Here is a 19,501-nt window from a genome sequence, read left to right as displayed (position 1 = left end):
TTTGCTCTTTAGTTCTTCTAGTTCTTTGTCAAACGTTTCTTGTATTTTCTCCATTCTATTTCCAAGATTTGGATCATCTTTTCTGTCATTACTTTGAATTCTTTTTCAGGTAGACTGCCTATGTCGTCTTCATTTGTTTGGTCTGGTTGGTTTTTATTTTGCTTCTTCATCTGCTGAGTATTTCTCTGTCTTCTCATTTTGCTTAAATTACTGTGTTTGGGGTCTCCCTTTTGCAGGCTGCAGGTTCGTAGTTCCCGTTGTTTTTGGTGTCTGCCCCCAGTGGGTAAGGTTGGTTCAGTGGGTTGTGTAGGTTTCCTGGTGGAGGGGACTGGTGCCTGTGTTCTGGTGGATGAGGCTGGATCTTGTCTTACTGGTCGGCAGGACCGTGTCCGGTGTTGTGTTTTGGGGTGTTTGTGAACTTATTATTTTAGGCAGCCTCTCTGCTAATGAGTGGGGTTGTGTTCTTGTCTTGTTTGTTGTTTGGCATTGGGTGTCCAGCACTGGAGCTTGCTGGTCGTTGAGAGGAGCAGGGTCTTAGTGTTGAGATGGAGATCTCTTGGAGAGCTCTCGCTGATTGATATTACATGGGGCCAGGAGGTCCTGGTGGTCTAACGTCCTGAACTCTGCTCTCCTACCTCAGAGGCTCAGGCCTGACACCTGGCTGGAGCACCAAGACCCTGTCTGCTACCCAGCTCAGAAGAGAAGGGAGGAAAAAAAAAGAAAGTAAAATATATAAATAAAATAAATGTAGTTATTAAAATAAAAAATAAGAATAAATAATAAAAAAAAGAGAGCAAGCAAACCAGTAAACAAATACACCAATGATAAGAAGCACTAAAAACTCTACTATGATAAACATAGAAATCAGGAACCAGGGTGTTGCATTCAGCAAACCCCAAGTCTACAGTGGATCCCAAAGTCCACTGCCTCAATTTTGGGATGATTCGTTGTCTATTCAGGTATTCCACAATGCAGGGTGCATCTAGTTCATTGTGGAGGTTTAATACGCTGTTCCTGAGGCTGCTGGGAGAAATTTCCCTTTCTCTTCTTTGTTCCCACAACTCCTGGGGTTCAACTTTGGATTTGGCCCTGCCTCTGCGTGTAGGTCGCCCTCTGGCGTCTGTTCTTCGCCCAGACGGGACGGGGTTAAAGGAGCAGCTGATTAGGGAGCTCTGGCTCACTCAGGCCGGGGGTCGTCGGGACGGGTACAGAATGCGGGGTGAGCCTGCGGCAGCAGAGACCTGCGTGACATTGTAACAGCCTGAGGTGTGCCCTGTGTTCTCCCGGGGAAGTTGCCTCTGGATCATGGGACCCTGGCAATGGCACGCCGCACAGGCTCCCCGGAGCGGTGTGGAGAGTGACCTGTGCTTGCACACAGGCTTCTTGGTGGCTGCAGAAGCAGGCTTAACATTTCATGCCTGTCTCTGGTGTCTGTGCTGCGGCTCCCCCCTGTTTCTGAAGCTTTTTTAGGTGGTGTTTTGAATCTCCTCTCCTCGCACACCCCGAAACAATGGTCTCTTGCCTCTTAGACAGTTCCAGACTTTTTCCCAGACTCCCTCCTGGCTAGCTGTGGCGCACTAGCCCCCTGCAGTCTGTGTTCACTCAGCCCACCCCAGTCCTCTCCCTGGGATCTCACCTCCGAAGCCCGATCCTCAGCTCCCAGCCCCCATCCACCCTGGTGGGTGAGCAGACAAGCCTCTCAGGCTGTTGAGTGCTGGTCAGCACTGACCTCTGTGTGGGAGTCTCTCCACTTTGCCCTCCGCACCCCTGTTGCTGCACTCTCCTCCGTGGCTCTGAGGCTTCCCCCTCCCACCCATTCCCTACCTCCGCCAGTGAACAGGCTTCCTAGTGTGTGGAAACTTTTCCTCCTTCACAGCTCCCTCCCCGAGTTGCAGGTCCAATCTCTACGCTTTTGTCTCTGTTTTTTCTTTTTCCTTTTCCCTACCCAGGCAGGTGGGGAGTTTCTTGCCTTTTGGGAAGTCTGAGGTCTTCTGCCAGCATTCAGTAGGTGTTCTGTAGGAGTTGTTCCACACGTACATGTATTTTTAATGTATTCGTTGTGAGTAATGTGATCTCCATGTCTTACTCCTCCGCCATCTTGAAGGTCCTCTCTTTAATATTTTTTAAGCTAAAGGAAAGCTAGAATATTTGAGTGACCTGACAAAACATTGTTCAGGGAGTGTGCTGTAATAGAAAGCGTTCATAAAGTCAGAAGTCAGAAGACCAGTGTTTAGTTCACACTCTACCACTAGCTAGGTAGCTTGGGATAAGAACTTAAAACTCAATATTTATGCAGTGAGTGAGGTGGACCAGAACACCAGCTGAGCAGTGTCCCCTCTCCAGGAGTCTTCAGTTTTGACTCTAAAGAGCTCTTCCTCCAGGCTTCTAAGTTTTAATAATTTCAGCCTATCCTTTGTTCCCCCAGGAGTGGTAACAGCTTTCTACAGTTGATATGTCTGTGACACCATAGTATTTACTGAGGCATATGAGCTAGATTATGTTGTTAATTTTTCTTTTTAAAGAGATAAATCTATAAATGGGAAAGACTAGGGCAAAAGTTTACTAATATGCAATTTAAAAATACTTAACCTCTGGAGATGAGGCTTTAAGAAGGCTAGAGCATTCCCCTGCTTCTTTCTGGAAGTCATATTAACCACCAGCAAGCTGAATGCTAACTGTTTGGAAATAGCTACAGTGTAACTAGTTCTTAAAAATGGAGACACACTGCAGAACTAAAGTAGACTGAGTATATCAAAATAAAGAAGTCATGTGTGTAGTACATTAAAGAATATCTTTCTAGTCTTTGTTTTAACTAAGTCAGTAAAAGTATGTTAAACATAGTCTAATAATTCATTTGGCCAGAGAATGGGATTCTTTTGTGGATGTGATTTTAAATGAATTTAAGGGAGTAGAATGTGACTTTATTTCTCAGCTTTCATTTCATAATGAAAATATTTTGATGTTAAAGTCCCCCGGTGATTATATGTACTTCAGATATCTTATACTTTGAATTAGATCCAGGTCTCGATGTGACAAATTTTGCTAAGGGTTTTGGGGGAAAGAATTCTATTGATAGTGTGTAACAAACATCTTAACTCAAGGTAGGACGGAGAATTTTTTTTCTCTTTTAAATGTCAGTATGTTAAAAATAATGTGTATAAATTAACACAGCTTATTCATTAGCTAAAGGAATACACCTTTGTTTAAAACCGAGAAGAAATTAAAGATATCATATTAACTATTTTTTTCCTACTGAAAATTATTTATATGCCCTAAAGATATACAGCTGTTTCTGGTTAACTTTCTGTATTTTTTTTAAATATAAATTTTGAAAGCATCGTACTTTATTTTTATATTTGGCCCTGTCTCATGGCATGCTGGATCTTAGTTCCCTGACCAGGGATTAAACCCGCATCCCCTGCGGTAGAAGCACAGAGTCTTAACCACTGGACTGCCAGGGGAGTCCCTGTGTTTTCATAATTTAACTTCACATTCAACTAACTGGTGCCAGTATGATATACACAAAGGAACATCATACCCAAAGAACTTTGTCATAAGATTGCCTCATGCTGAAAAATGTGTTATCGTAGTGTGTGTACTGAAGAAAGCTTTAAAGAAAGTCCTGTTTGAGTTAGAGAAATATTTCTGGCTGACATAATGTTGAAAATCAGGCAAAAAAGACTGGTATGAGAGAGACCCTCCCTTCAACTCTGTTCTTTTCCTTTCTTTTTTGGTCTAATAAAATCTTAGTTTCATTGATTTAAGACTGTTGGGGTTATGAGTACCTTTTCAGTGCCATAATGTGTCATTCTCATCCCAGCTTTGCAGTAAGAACTCAAAAGAATTATATCTTGGCCTCAGACAGTTGAGTCAGAAGCAGCCCAAGAGTTGCATTCTCCTTGCCTCTTTTCTCTCTTGGTCAGTGATCAATCCATTCAGCACACAAATCAACAGAGTGTCTGACATGTACTAGGTAGTAAATATGTATTTTTATGTATATTCTCTTATTTTTAAGTTCTTATAAGTTATGTATTATTCTCATTTTATGAAGCTTGAAGTTTAAGCCAAGAGAGGTTAGAGGTCCTACAAAGAGCCACAAAACTGGTACGTAATCACAGTTATCTCTGTGACTTGTGATAAAACTAAGGGAAATTAATGGTAGTAAAATTGTCATACTTACACTCTTGAAATATTACACATATATTTTTCTGTTGTACAATAAACATTTGTAGAGCATGTACTTTATACTAAAGTTTCTTAGAGTCTCAAGGGGTATCAGTCTTATAGTGGAGCTAACACTTGTGAACAAAAACTAGAAAATGATATATTTTAAGAGGAAAGGATAAAATACTGTGAAAGTTGAGGGAAAAGGAAAGTTATTTTGACAGACTTAATAGGAAATGCATATTACATGAGTGAATAATTTCTGTGAAAGCATCAAATTTAGTAAATTTCATTTGGATTGTTTTAGTGGTCAAAGGAAAACTTTTTTGGTATATTTGAATTTGCCTAAGCCAAATTGTCATGTCAGATGGATGATAGTAATGCTAAATCTTCCATTAGAACAACCCTAAGGGATACAGAGGATACAGACATATTCCCTAATTGTATATTTACCAGAGTAATCAATTACTTTGGAATGTGTCTTCATAGTAATTGTATAATGATGGGCCCATTGTAGCTCTCATTCAGTTAGAGCTCCCGTTTCCAGAATGTGTGTGCAGAGCTAACCAGGGTATGGCCTGAGAGAGAGAGAGGGACACACCCACACCCACACAGACAAACACACACGAGGACAAGGTTGGGGGAGAAGAAGATCTTGAGGGGGAAAAGGGGTGTGCATGTGTAAATAAGCACAGAAAAAGAAGTCTGGAAGTTGTCACCCTACGGAGAATGAGTGTGATTGAAGGGTAGGAGTAGAGAGGAAAGGGTAAGTTTCTTTTTTTTTTTTCTATTTACTTCTATAATAATAGTGATAGCTAATAGTTGTTGCTTACTTTTTTTTTTTTTTATAAGATGTGGGAAAGCAGTTACCTTGTTCACTTCACACAGAGTAAGTGCTGGAGCCAGGATTTATACCTCGGCAATTAAGCTCCAGAGTCTGAGTTCTTAAGCACTCTGTATTGCCTCTCAATGTGCGAAAGGCTCAGTAAGGCAGCTAGTGTCCATTGACTAAAAGAAAATATCATATTCATATATTATGCTGACTAGCCAATGTTCTAAACAGTCATCATCGTACAGGGCAATATTGAACAGTGCCCGTATACATATTTTGATGGATAGCAATATATATGTGTAGAGAGAGACATAGTGGTGTCACATCTTACATAGGGATTTGGCTCTAAAGACAGCATGGCCATATATCATCAAAATAACTTGAATAATTCTTAAATTTAGGGGAAATTGCTGCACTGGAGATAGACATCCTGTTTTTTAGTAAGTTTTTCAAAACTAGTTTTTCTTCCATATTGATACAGGTCACCATTCCTTGAGTTATCACCAGATGCATATCATTAAACCTTGGCATCACTTCTTTTGACGATATATACACACCATCGAAAATTTACGTCTTCCAACTCATGTTCACTCCTGGGCACATTTTATTGTGTGGAATGGTGGGTTGCAATATTTAAAATTTTATCTCCCTCTTTTTTTTTTTCCCATGAGCACATAGAGAGGAATTCCCATGTTAGTACAAGTATGACATATTACCCTACTGAATACACACATACATTTGTATAGTTTGTTTTGTTGCTTGTTTTTGCATAAAAGGGCCTCTCCCTAAGAGGTAATAACAGTTAACAGTTTGGTTGGGTATTCTTGCAGACCTTCTTTTATGCATTAGCTGCATGTGTACGTACCTATAGAAATACATAGTTTTCTGTTTTCGCCCTGTAAATGATTTCTTACTGTACATATTCATATAAATATGTTTTTCTTTTTGTCACATCAGTGCATGTAAAGCTGCTACATTGTTTTGAATCGATGCATTGTATTCCTCAGATTGGTTATGACATAATTTGCTAAATTTTAATTTAATTATACAATTAACAAACACTTTATTTTAAAGAATTCAGATATAATTAAATTATATAATCAATATAATTAAATAAATTTAAAGCCCCTTTGACCATCTTCCCTACTCCTAAGCTTCTCTCAGGAGATAATAACAGTTAACATTTTGGTGTATTGCAGACCCTTTTCTGTGCCTTCCATGTAAATGTATGTACCTATAGAAATGAATAGTGTTTACATTTTTCCCGTAAATAATTACATGCTGTAATTTTTTTCAACACGATTGTGTTTGGTTTCTTGTTTTTACTCAACAGCATGTCTTGGGGATCTTCCCATGTTGTTGTTGATCTACCACACTCTTGAATTGCTCTTGTATAGTATTCCATAGTGCAAATGATCATGGTTTAACTGTTCTTCTGATGATGGTCGTTTATATTGTTTTCATTTTTTTCACAGCATTATGAACAACACTGCTTTAATATTCTTGTATGACACTCCTTGGGCACTTGAGTCAATTTTAAATTTAAAATTTTAATTGATAACTGCCAAATTGTTTTTCAAAATGGCTTTACTTGTTTTTTCTCACAAGAGTATGTGAATTTCTTCACACCTTTGATAATTTATTAATATTAAGCTGTAAGTTTTTTTGCCAATTGAAGGTGTATGAAATAACATGTTTTAAAAATTTCTTTCTCCTTGATTACTGATGAGTTGAGGACTTTGTTTAGTTTTTTGGTATATTTATTAGTCATTTACAGTTTCTGCTTTGTGACTTGCCCATTTTTCTGTTGTGTTTGTTGTCTTTTTCTATTGATTTGTTGGAATTTGCCTTATTGGTTAAAAAAAATTTTATCCCAGTCTTTCGTTATGTAGAAGTTTTAAATTTTGATGATGTCAAACTTGTAAATCTTTTCCTTATGCCTTTTTTCTGTTCTTAGATTGCTAGATTTTTTAAAGGGGAATGTTGAATTTTTATCAAATGACCTTTCACTTTCTGTCTAAAAGAGTGATCATAATAATTTGTTAGTATAGTGCATAATTTTTTTTTAAAGGTAACAAACTTGTATACCGAGGTAGGTACTTTTTTTTTTTTTAATGTGACTTTATTTGGAAATAGTGTCTTTTTTAAAAAAAAATGTATTTATTTAATTTATTTATTTTTGGCTGTGTTGGGTCCTCATTGCTGCGCGGGCTTTCTCCGGTTGCCGTGAGCGGGGACAACTCTTCGTTGTGGTGCGTGGGCTTCTCATTGTGGTGGCTTCTCTTGTTGTGGAGCATGGGCTCTAGGAGCGTGGGCTCAGTAGTTGTGGCTCACAGGCTGTAGAGCGCAGGCTCAGTAGTTGTGGCGCACGGGCTTAGTTGCTCTGCGGCATGTGGGATCTTCCCGGACCAGGGCTTGAACCCATGTCCCCTGCACTGGCAGGCGGACCCTTAACCACTGCGCCACCAGGGAAGCCCTATAATGAATGATTTTAATGAATTTCTAACTATTGAACCTTCCTTAAATTCTTTGGATAAAACCTACTAGGTTATGATATATTATCCTTTTGAAAAACTAGATTTCAATTTGTTATTGATGTATCTGTGCACTATACTCATAAGTTAGAATTATAATGTATCTTCTTCCTCTCTTTTTTCTTCCCTCCCTCCTTTCCCTCCTCCCTTCCTCCCTGACTCTTTCCCTTCCTCCTTCCCCTCTCCTTCTCTCTTCTCTTTTCTCTATAATTTTTTATGCTGCAGTTATGTTGTTTATAGACTGATTTAAGTTTTTCTAAACTCTATAATGGTTTTATAATATAAAAATGAGTAATCAAAAATTATTTGGTAAATGTTTTGCATACATTTATCTGGGTCTAGCACCTTTCTTAGGATAGATAGATCTTGGATTACCCTCTAACTTTTTTCCATAGTTATTTGTATGTTCAAGTTTCTACCTGTTCGTAAGGGAATTTTGCTAATATATCGTTTTTTAGGAAAATTGTCCATTTCAACTATATCTTCACATTTATTAGATTAAATGCATGTTTTCTTATAATAAAAAAACTCTCTAAAATTATTTCCTTTTTTTTTTTTGCTTCTAATATTATGTATTATTTTCATTCCTTCCCCTCTCCCCTCCATTTTTCAGACTTGCTGAACAATGTTCTGTTTTATTCGTCTTTTCCAAGAAAAGCTTTGGGTTGGCTTTATTGATTGCCTATCTCTATCTGCCTGTTTTAGCATCTAATTAGTTTCTACTTTCATTTTTACAGTTTGCTTCTGTTTCTCTGGCTGGGTTAAAAACAATTTTTTTTTTTGTACTTTTTCCTTTAATAATTTCACTTACAGAAGAGTTGCCAGACTAGGTCAAGGAACTTCTATATACTTTACCCAGAATCACCAACTACTGACATTTTGCCCCATTTATTTTATTTTTTTTCCCAGCTTTATTGACATATAGTTGACAAAATTATATATATTTAAAGTGTGCAGTGTGATGATTTGATATACAAATACATTGTGATTACCACAATCAAGTTAATTAGCACGTTCATCACATCACAGTTACCTTTTGTGTGTGTGCGCGCGCGTGTGTGTGTGTGTGGTGACAACACTTAAAAATCTACTCTCAGCAAATTTTAAGTATATAAGATAGTATTATACAGTATTATTAACTACAGTCATTATGCTGTACATCAGATCCCAAGAACTTACTCATCTTATAACTAGAAGTTTGTACTTTACCATTTCTCTGGATGTTTTTGTCTATGCATAGTATTTTTTCAGAACCACTTGAGTGTGAATTGGAGACATTTTGCCCAGTTACTTCTGATTACTTAAGTGTGTTAATTTTAAGAACCACTTTACAGTTATCAAAATCAGGAAGTTTAACAGTGATATAATACTGTAATCAAAGCCACAATCCATATTTAGATTTCATCAGTTGTCCAAAAAGGTCTTTTATAGATGTTCTTTCTCACTTGAGGATATGATCTAGGAAATGCGTTGCATTTAGTTGTCTCTTTAATGTCATTTAATCTGGAACATTCCGTCAGCCTTTTTTTGTGTGTGTTCCTTGACCTTGACATTGTTAAAATATAGGCTAGGTGTTTGTTGTTGTTTTTTTCAGAATAACCCTCAATTTGAGTGTGTATAATTAAATTAGTTCAGGTTATACATTTTTGGTAGAAATACTACAGAAGTGATGATATGGTCTTAGTGCATAATATCAGGAATCACCTGATATTGTTTGTTTACAGTGATGTCTGCAAGGTTTGTCCACTGTAAAGTTATTACTTCCCTCTGTAATTAATAAATAATTTGTTAGGAGACATTTGAGACGATGTAAATACCTGTTCCTCATCAGCCTTTCACCTCTGGGTTTATTTTGTTATTGTTTCAAGCCTGTCATATTGAAATTTTAGTTTATTTATTTCAGGCTTTATTTTCTTACGTACTTAAGATTATAAATTTTTCTTAATGTATCACTTTGACATATTAACTGGCCTACTTACAGTAGGGTTGGGAATGAAAGGAGACAGTAGTTGGGGAGATTGTCTATACTAATGTACTACTACGAAACTGGCAATAAGATCCTGAACAGAGTATTTTAAAGTTGCCCATGTCTTAACAAAATATTTCCAGTGTTGATTTAAAGAACAAAAGATATGTTTTATGATGATCATGATTGTCACACTTATGAGTATGTTCTAGAAAATTATGAAATTAAGAAGTGTGTTTCTTTAGTGCCACTGGTACCTCAGGACTTGTTTAATATACAGTATCTCAGATGACATATTTACTTTATCATTTCAGGAGCAGCGGCGATGGCACGGAAGAATCCTCTGTCAAGCTGGTTTACTGCTATGCTCCACTGCTTTGGTGGAGGAATTTTATCTTGTGTACTGCTCGCGGAGCCTCCATTGAGGTTTCTTGCAAACAACACTAATATATTACTGGCATCTTCAATCTGGTAAGCTGCCATTGTGGTGAACTATGAGACATTTTAAAAAATCTGTAAATTGTTAGTAAATGGAATTTTTTTCTTTAAAAAATATTTTATGTTCTTAAAAGTTAATGCATGTGCAAAGGAAGGAACCCAAATAATGCCAAAGGTTTTAAGTGCAGAGTATGTCTTTCTCACCCTTCTCCCTTATCCTTTCCGAGAGGTTGTCTTATGTATCTTTAGTGGAAGCATTTCAAATATGAAAGGGCATCAAATATTTGACCCCCAACAGTTGATCTTGTAACCTAACCTATACACACAGTTATACAACATGATAATCAAGAATGTGACCAACTACACAAAAAGTCCAGGTGATTATGATATTTATGGTAATTGTTTTTGGTAATTGTCATACTCTTTGTTTGATTTTTCAGAGCCTTATGAAATTTAACATTAATTTTATTTTGAATTTAGTTTTGAAGTGAAGAAAAAAATGTTAGTAGGAATTGCTTTGGATTCTTGCAAATTCAGCTTGAGTTATCTTTAAGAGGAATGATACATCAAGTTAAAAAAAAAAAGTGTAATACAAATCAGAGAGCTTTGTTATATACCTAAAGCAAAAACCGTGCTTTTGATTAGAAACCATAGCAATGAAATAGTAACATTAGGAGCACTTGAAGTTAATTTTTATTGTGATAATTTTAAATGAATATGTAACCAGTCATAAAAGGGAATATTATAAATAGTAGTAGCAATGAGACAAATAGTGGGAACTAGTGGCAGTAGAAACTATTAAGAGTAGAACAATAAATTTGATAGCTAATATTTATTGAGTTATTACCGTATGTCAGCTAAATTCTTTATATTCATTGTCATGTTTAATCACCAGAGTCCAATGAGGTAGCTATTATTATTTCCATTTGAAAAACGAGAAAACTGAGGCATGGAGGAACTTTGCTGAAATTTTCGTATTTAGTAAGTGATTGAGCTAGGACCCAAAACCAGGAAGTTTGACTTTAGAGCCTTGCCATTTAACAGCCACTGTCTCTCATTGATTTGTTTAACTGTCTCTTAAAGTATATTCTTCCAGTTGCTATGTGTTTTAAAACACTTTCTCAAGGACTTTTATTTCTATAGCAATATTTTAAAAGGATATTAACATTTTGGAGAATTTTTTTTATGTGTGTAGATGCTTAGACTATATGAAAAGTAGGATATCCAGAATCTGACACTTTTCATCACTTCCACTTCTGCTCCTGTATACTAACTAGCACTATTGCTTGGACAGTTGCAGTAGCTTCCTAAGTGTTCTAGCTGCTTCTTTCATTATCCCCCTGAGTCTTTTCTTCATATAGTAGATAAAGTGATTATTTTAAAATGTTAGAACATATTACTCCTATGCTCAATAGTTTCTTATGTTACTAAGAGGAAAGTTCAAAACTCTTAACGTAGCCTATAAGACCCTATAACATCTTCCCTTCCATTCTTTGTTGTAATGTCTTTCTACTGTACGCCTGCTCAGTCTGCGCTAGCCACGTTGGCTTTGCCATTTCTTGAACACAAAGATGTTCTTCTGCCTCAGCGCCTTTGTGCTTGTTCTCTTTTCTCTGTGATGTTCTTTTCCCAGAAGGCTCATATTTTCTTTTCTTGGAGAGATCTTCTGTGAAACAAACACCTCCTCTCCCATGACTATCACATCATACTTCTTTTTTTTTCCCCTAGATTTATTACTGTCTGATGTGTTGTCTGTTTATTTCTTCTCATGTTGGTGTGGCTCACTCCACTAGAATAACAGCCTATCAGAGAAGGGACTTTGTTTTGTTAACTGTGTGCCAAGTATTGTTCTAAGTTCAGTAAGTACATTGCTAAAGGAACGGACAGCTTGTGTTCTATGAGAGTTCTATAATTAGTAGCAAGAAATTACAGATCTTGGTTAGTGATACACTAAATTAAATAAAAGTGCTTGTCTGTAAACATATACTTCCTTGGCTGAAACAAAAAGATATGTTAGAAATGGAAAATAAGAAATGCTTTTTGTGTGTGTGTGTGTGTGTGTGTGTGTGTGTGTGTGTGTGTGGTACACGGGCCTCTCACTGTTGTGGCCTCTCCCGTTGCGGAGAACAGGCTCCGGACGCACAGGCTCAGTGGCGATGGCTCACGGGCCCAGCTGCTCCGCGGCATGTGGGATCTTCCCAGACTGGGGCACGAACCCGTGTCCCCTGCATCGGCAGGCGGATTCTCAACCACTGCACCACCAGGGAAGCCCAAGAAATGCATTTTTATGTAGTGAATTAATAGTATAGTATTTAATTATTTGTTAACTTGATATCTTTTATTATGCCCATTTTACATAAGAGGAAATTGAGGCTTGAAGAGTTGGTAAATGACAGGGTCTGGATTTCAACTTAGCATGATCTTAACCAAGAAGAATTTTCATTATGAACAATATGTGTTTTTTAATTTAAAAGTTTTAATTAATATTGGGTAGATACAAAGGAACATTTATAAAAATATGCAGAGTATAAAGAATTATGATATAATAAAAACTTGTATATCCATCATTTAGATTAAGAAAAAAATTCCCACTTACAAAAATAATTTATTATAAAGTGAGAATTCAGAAAACCACAAAACCCAAATATATAGCTTAGTGAATTATTGTTAGGTATATCCTTGAAACCATGACCCAAGTCAAGAAATAAAGCTTTGCCATCTATCCCAGAAATTCCTTCTGGGTGTCATATTCCAATCACAACCCCCTTCCCACCTTAATCAGTACCATAACACACTATTATCCCGACTTTTATGGTAATCACTTCTTTGGATATTTTTATAATTTTATCATCCAGATGTTCATCCCAAGACACTATAATTTCATTATGCCCATTAAAAAAATCTAACGTCTCTCTTATTTTATAGGTTCCCCTTCCATTCCTTTTCTCCCTTAACAGTTTATCTCTTGAAGAACCAGAGTCATTTGACATGTAGACTTTTCTGTAGTCATGAGTTTGTTGATTGCATTCTCATGGTGCAGATCATTATATTCCGCTGTTCTCTGTGTTTCCTGACAATTGGCAGATTGATCCAGACTCCAGATCAGATTCAGGTTAGATTCCTTTGTTTAGCAAGACCGTAAGAGGCCCAAAATGTCTGATTAGCTTTCTTTTTGTTGACATTAGCACTCTTTTATGCTTAATGACTATCATCTGTTAACTGAGAATTACAAAATGGCAATAGTCGAATTCTGTCTTTTCTTCCTGTGTATTAGTTGGAATAGTATTATAAATAAATACTTACTACTAATCATCTATTATTTGTTTACCCAGTTGTATAGTTCATATAGGAAAGGCAGGATAAATACTTGATTCTTTCTCTTTATTTACCAGTTTTCAAGATTATGATTTGGTCCCCTGCTATTCTCCAAAGGTGACCAGTTTTGTTTGTTTGTTTCAATTTTTTTTTCAGTAAATATGAACTCATGAATTTAAGCATATTTTATGGATTTCAATAAATTGGAATTTTCTCATTATTGAAGCTCAAATTGTTCCTTTGTTGGCCAGTGGGAATTTCTTCAGATTGTCTCTTGAGACTTTGATTAGCATCCTTGCTACTTAATATAGGATTCATCTTGTACTTTCTTCTGGAATTACTCATTTCTCTAAGAAGCTCTGGTTCCTTTTCGTGAGAAATGGTATTTCAAGACCACAGTCTGAGCACTAGACGTGTTCATTATTCCTGAATTGGTTGTTTCTAGGTCTTTTCAGTGGACAGAGCTAGGAAAAATAAGGATAAAATAACTCATGAGTTCATTTGATATTTCTAATTCAAATTCAAGATCATAGAACTTTTATTTAACTTTTTTCCATTACATATGTATCTTCTTTCTCCGACACTAAGAATTTTGATTCTTAAGGACACAAGACATGATAGAATTAGGATATTCCAACACTGCTCATTTATTCTGTGTTGTTCATGCAATACACAATAGTTTTGAAGTAATAGTATGAATACCACCACTGATATGATTACTGAAAATATTAATTTTTTTGTGTATACACTTGTTCTCTTCCTGTTTTTTAAATAGATGTACTATTCTACACTGTTACAGTAATAGCTATTATGTACTATATTCTTACCATTTTATTCCCATTCAGCCTTAGTTTTATAGCTAACTGTATATTTAATGTTTATCACCAGTCCTTATGTCTGTGTCTCTAGTAATTTTGGTTTTCTGAAGGTTTTTCTCTAGTAGGTTCATTTGGAATAGTAGTCCCTGAATTCTCATGTGTTGATAAATTTGTTTGTGTCTTTCTACTTGAAAGTCAGTTTTATTGGATATAAAATCATAAGATCATACTTTCTATCTTTGAGTATTTTAAATATGTTACTCAGTTTTCTTGTGTTATAAAGCATTGCTGTGAAAAACTCTGATGATCATTTAATTTTCTTTCCCTTATAAGTCACATGCTTTTCTAGATGCCCAAAAGTTTCTTTTCATTTTTTCTTTTTTTTTTTTTTAATTAACATCTAGTAATTTAAATATTTCTAGGTGTTGGTCATTTGGGGTCAGTCTTCTTAGGTACATGGTCTGTTCTTTTTAGTAGCTACATGTGTTTTTTTAAACTGAGAAAGTTATTTTATTATTTGTACTCTTCTGCTTTGGTTTTCTCCAGGAACTCCTATTGGCTGTTTTTTTGCCCTTCTTCAATGAACCTTTTTATATCTTTTAAGTTTTTTAAAAATATTTACTTTTTTACCTTCTGTTTCTTTGAATGCACTGTCCTTTTATTTCTCTTTGTTTTCCTTCTAGTTTGGTCTTCATTACTAAAATAACTTTTTTTCTTTATCTTTTTATTCTTCCTGAGTATTGTATCTCCAGTTCTCAGTTTTTCTAATTCTGATGTACGTTGTTATTTTATGTGTTGTATCGCTTTTCTTAGTGTCTTTACCTTGTTTTGAAATAGGAGGTTGCAGTTTTGACCTGTTTTATGGACCATTTTCCTGAGTACTTTCATTGTAGGGATTTTTTTTCTCTTATAATAAATGTGTATGGGGTTTGACCTTGATACTTTTCTGTTGGTAATTTTTATGTGGAATCAGGTTTCTTGAACCTTCAAGATAAAGTGAAATTCAGGATAGATTTTCTGACTTCATAGGGCTCCTGTCCTGTGTCTGTTGTTTTTATGTAGTGTTCAAAAGATGATGACCTGGGCTTCCCTGGTGGCGCAGTGGTTGAGAGTCCGCCTGCCGATGCAGGGGACACGGGTTCGTGCCCCGGTCTGGGAAGATCCCACATGCCGCGGAGCGGCTAGGCCCGTGAGCCATGGCCGCTGAGCCTGTGCGTCCGGAGCCTGTGCTCCGCAGCGGGAGAGGCCACAACAGTGAGAGGCCCGCGTACCGCCCCCACCCCCCCCCGCCAAAAAAAAGAAAAGAAAAAAAGATGATGACCTGCTTTCTGAGATTTCCTGGGTCTTTTCCCCTTCCCCAGTTTGGTCTGGACCTTCCCCTTCTTTTGTTGTTCTGTCCTGCTCAGTTTTGATTCTACATCAGCAGTTTCTTCTTATTATTGGACTTGTTCTAGAAGGGAACCTGGGTGGATCAGTTTTCAAAGTTCACAGGGACTGCATTGGTCCATCCCCTTCAGACGTTATCCTGGACCCTTTTTCTCACCTGGTATTGGAAATGTCAGAATCCTTCCAGTTTCAGCTGTTGTTGTTGTTTTCCAGATTGGCCTGCTGTGCTTTCTAGTTAATTCCCATTCACTGTTTTGAAGCTGTTTTGTTCTTAGGTCCATGAGTTGCCACCTTGCTGCTTTCTTCTTCCTGCCAAGCAGTTTAGTTCTATGGATGCTGGTGATTTGCCTTTACTCATTTGCATTTGGGGATTTAAAGGGATACCTTGTCACATCGTTTTGTTGTAAGTGCTATGGATGGGATTTTGGCTTTGCTATCTAGTTGCCCCGTTTTTATGAGGGGATTTGAAGAGATCAAAATCTAGGCAACTACTGCTGCCACCGTCTTCCCAGAACAGTTACCATTAGTTTTGATTTCCCCTTATGACCCTCCACCCTCAGCCCGATCCCATCTTCTCTCTTCCGTACTCATAGGTAACAATTACCCTTAATTTTGTACCTTTCATTCCTTTACTTTTCTATGCAGTTCTGACATATTTTTCTAAATAATATAGTTTTTGAAAATTTTATAAATGAAATCATATGTATGTATTTTTCAGTGACTTGCTTTTTTTCTTCAGCCTGTTCCTGAGATTCAGTCTTATTGTGTATGCTTGTAATTTATTACTTTTCACTTCTGTATAGCTTATCAGAATGAATTGTCATCATATATTCATCCATTTTTCTGTTGACATAGAGTTGTTTCTAGTATTTTTTCTATTACAGTATTGCTAAGAACATGATGTACATGGGTAAGATTTTCTCTTGATATAGCTTAAGAGTAGATTTACTGAGTTATAGGGAAAGTGATTTTTAAGCTCTATTAGATAATGAGAAATCATTTCCCAAAATGGTTATAATAATTTACACCTCCACTGTATTGCAACTTAATCTAAGAACTGGACTTTACCAATAACTTATATACTTATATTTCTCTCCCCAATCCCATCTCTCTGCACTTTTTCCGCAGTTAACCTCTACCCTGTGTTTATCTTTGTGTTTGTATTTTTTAAAAAGGTGTATATTTTATATATGAATATCTAAACAATAGATTTTTTTAAGTTTTATTTGTTTTGGGCCCTATTTTAAAATGGGGTATTATACTCTGTATAGTTCTCTAGGACTTTTTTTCATTCAATATTATGTTACTAAGATTCATCTGTGTTTTTTTTTTTAACATCTTCGTTGGAGTATAATTGCTTTACAATGGTGTGTTAGTTTCTGCTTTACAACAAAGTGAATCAGTTATACATATACATATGTTCCCATATCTCTTCCCATATAGGTCACTACAGAGTATTGAGTAGCGTTCCCTGTACTATACAGTACGTCCTTATTAGTTATCTATTTTATATATAGTAGTGTGTATATGTCAATCCCAATGTCCTAATTTATCCCCCCTGACCTTCCCCCTTGGTAATCATAAGTTTGCTTTCTACATCTGTGACTCTATCTTGTAAATAAGTTCATTTGTACCATTCTTTTTAGATTCCACGTATAAACCATATCATATGACATTTTAGGTTGCTTCCATGTCCTGGCTATTGTAAATAGAGCTGCAATGAACATTTTGGTACATGACTCTTTTTGAATTATGGTTTTCTCAGGGTATATGCCCAGTAGTGGGATTGCTGGGTCTTATGGTAGTTCTATTTGTAGTTTTTTAAGGAACCCATACTGTTCTCCATATTGTCTCTATCTAAATTGACATTCCCACCAGCAGTGCCAGTGTTCCCTTTACTCCACACCCTCTCCAGCATTTATTGTTTCTAGATTCATCTGTGTTTTGCTAGTAGCTATAGTACATTCCTTCTCACTGTTGTATAATCTATTATATTAATAACTGTATTTTGTCTCTTCTTCTGTTGACCATTTTTACTGATTCTAGTTGTTGGGGATTACAAAACAACAAGAGCAGCCACTGATGTAGTACAAACACTTTTCTAAGTGCTTTACATTTATTATCTCATTTAACCTCACAAGAAACTGGTGAGGCAGGCTCTCTATTATTTTCATTTAATAAATGAGGAATCTGAGGCAAGAAGGGTTAAATAACTTGCCCAAGGAATCACAGATATCTAGTAGCTGGAGCCAGCATTCAAACCTAGGCTACCTAGTCCTTTAGTCTGCACTTATACACTGTATTGTTTTGGACTTGGGAAATACTGACATTGTCTTTGTGCTCACAGACTCTTAAATATAAAAAATGCTTGCATAAGACATAGTATATTTTACTGTTTTCTTTTTTAAGGTTTTAATGTTGAGAACAAATGTGTAATCTTTGCTTCATTTGTTTTTAATTTGGGAAATTAAAATGATGTTTGTAATGTACTTTAAACTCTAGCAAGCTAAACTAAGGGAGTATGTGAATGTACTTATTGGCAAGGTCATCTTTAGTACAGTAGCTCATAGTGCTGACATTTGGAGATTAGCACCATCTACTGGCAAAGGGAAACAATAACTTGGTATGTCATAGTATGTTTAATATTGTTTGGAAGACTGTGTACCCTTTCATAGGATTTTTCTTTTTGAAAACTGTTTCTGGGGGGAAATAAATATTTTGTAATTTCTCTGTGTATTGATTTTTATGCCCCATTTTGTTTTCCTTTAACTTCCAAGTATCAGTTATATATTGCACATTTGCATAACTGAGACTGCATTTTTATGAGGAAGAGTACAACAAAAGGTATAGTTTTATAGGCCTGTCATTCTGTAATAGTCTTTTTCAAAGCATATACATAAAATTATTAATTTGTTGGAGTAGTAAGAGCAAGAGCAAAGCTCTCGTATTGGACTAATATGAACTGTATTTAGCTTACTGTTCTGTTTTGGCCTAGTTAACTCATACTGTTTTGGTAGTCAGAGGAGGGAAATTAAGGGAGGGTGAAAACAGTTCTCAGAGACTAACCGTGGGAAGCTCAACTCTGGGTATTAACCTAAATTCTAATTTCGTCTTTCCTACTTAAACTGGGTTAGCTTTCATTTGTCAGTGAACTCGCATCCTGCTTGTATCCTGTTTTATTTTATTTTATTTTTAACATCTTTATTGGAGTATAATTGATTTACAATGTTGTGTTAGTTGCTGCTGTATAAAAAAGTGAATCAGCTGTATGTATACATATATCCCCACATCTCCTCACTCTTGCGTCTGCCTCCCACTCTCCCTATCGCACCCCTCTAGGTGGTCACAAAGCACCAAGCTGATCTCACTGTGCTATGCGGCTGCTTCCCACTAGCTATCTGTTTTACATCTGGTAGTGTGTATATGTCAGTGCTACTCTCTCACTTTGTCCTAGCTTACCCTTCCCCAGCCCTGTGTCCTTAAGTCCATTCTCTATGTCTGCGTCTTTATTCCTGTCCTGCCCCCAGGTTCTTCAGAACCATTTTTTTTACATTCCATATATACGTGTTAGCATACGGTATTTGTTTTTCTCTTTCTGACTTAACCTCACTCTGTATGACAGACTCTAGGTCCATCCACCTCACTACAAATATCTCAATTTCGTTTCTTTTTATGGCTGAGTAATATTCCATTTCTATAGTGCCACATCTTCTTTATCCATTTATCTGTTGATGGGCACTTAGATTGCTTCCATGTCCTGGCTGTTGTAAAAAGTGCTGCAGTGAACATTGTGGTACGTGTCTCTTTTTGAATCATGGTTTTCTCAAGGTATATGCCCAGTAGTAGGATTGCTGGGTTGTATGGTAGTTCTATTTTTAGTTTCTTAAGGAACCTGCATACTGTTCTCTGTAGTGGCTGTATCAATTGACATTCCCACCAACAGTGCAAGAGGGTTCCCATTTCTCCACACCCCCTCCAGCATTTACTGTTTGTAGATTTTTTGATGATGGCCATTCTGACTGGTGTGAGGTGATACCTCATTGTAGTT

The 19,501-nt window shown here is 36.5% G+C and overlaps 1 protein-coding gene across 1 annotated transcript in view; it reads left to right on the top strand.

Moving 5' to 3' along the window:
• Positions 1-19,501, top strand: part of TMEM38B (transmembrane protein 38B) — a 100,772-nt gene that overhangs the window by 35,470 nt on the left and 45,801 nt on the right. Inside the window, exon 4 of the mRNA XM_024126559.3 lies at positions 9,811-9,967. Within this exon, the coding sequence (XP_023982327.2) occupies positions 9,811-9,967 (157 nt within the window). The remainder of the gene's footprint in view (positions 1-9,810; positions 9,968-19,501) is intronic.

This window comes from Physeter macrocephalus, chromosome 9 (genome assembly GCF_002837175.3).
Source record: "Physeter macrocephalus isolate SW-GA chromosome 9, ASM283717v5, whole genome shotgun sequence".
Lineage (NCBI taxonomy): Eukaryota > Metazoa > Chordata > Mammalia > Artiodactyla > Physeteridae > Physeter > Physeter macrocephalus.
Note: the sequence above shows the minus strand (reverse complement) of the source record. Positions and strands in the feature narration are given on the sequence as shown.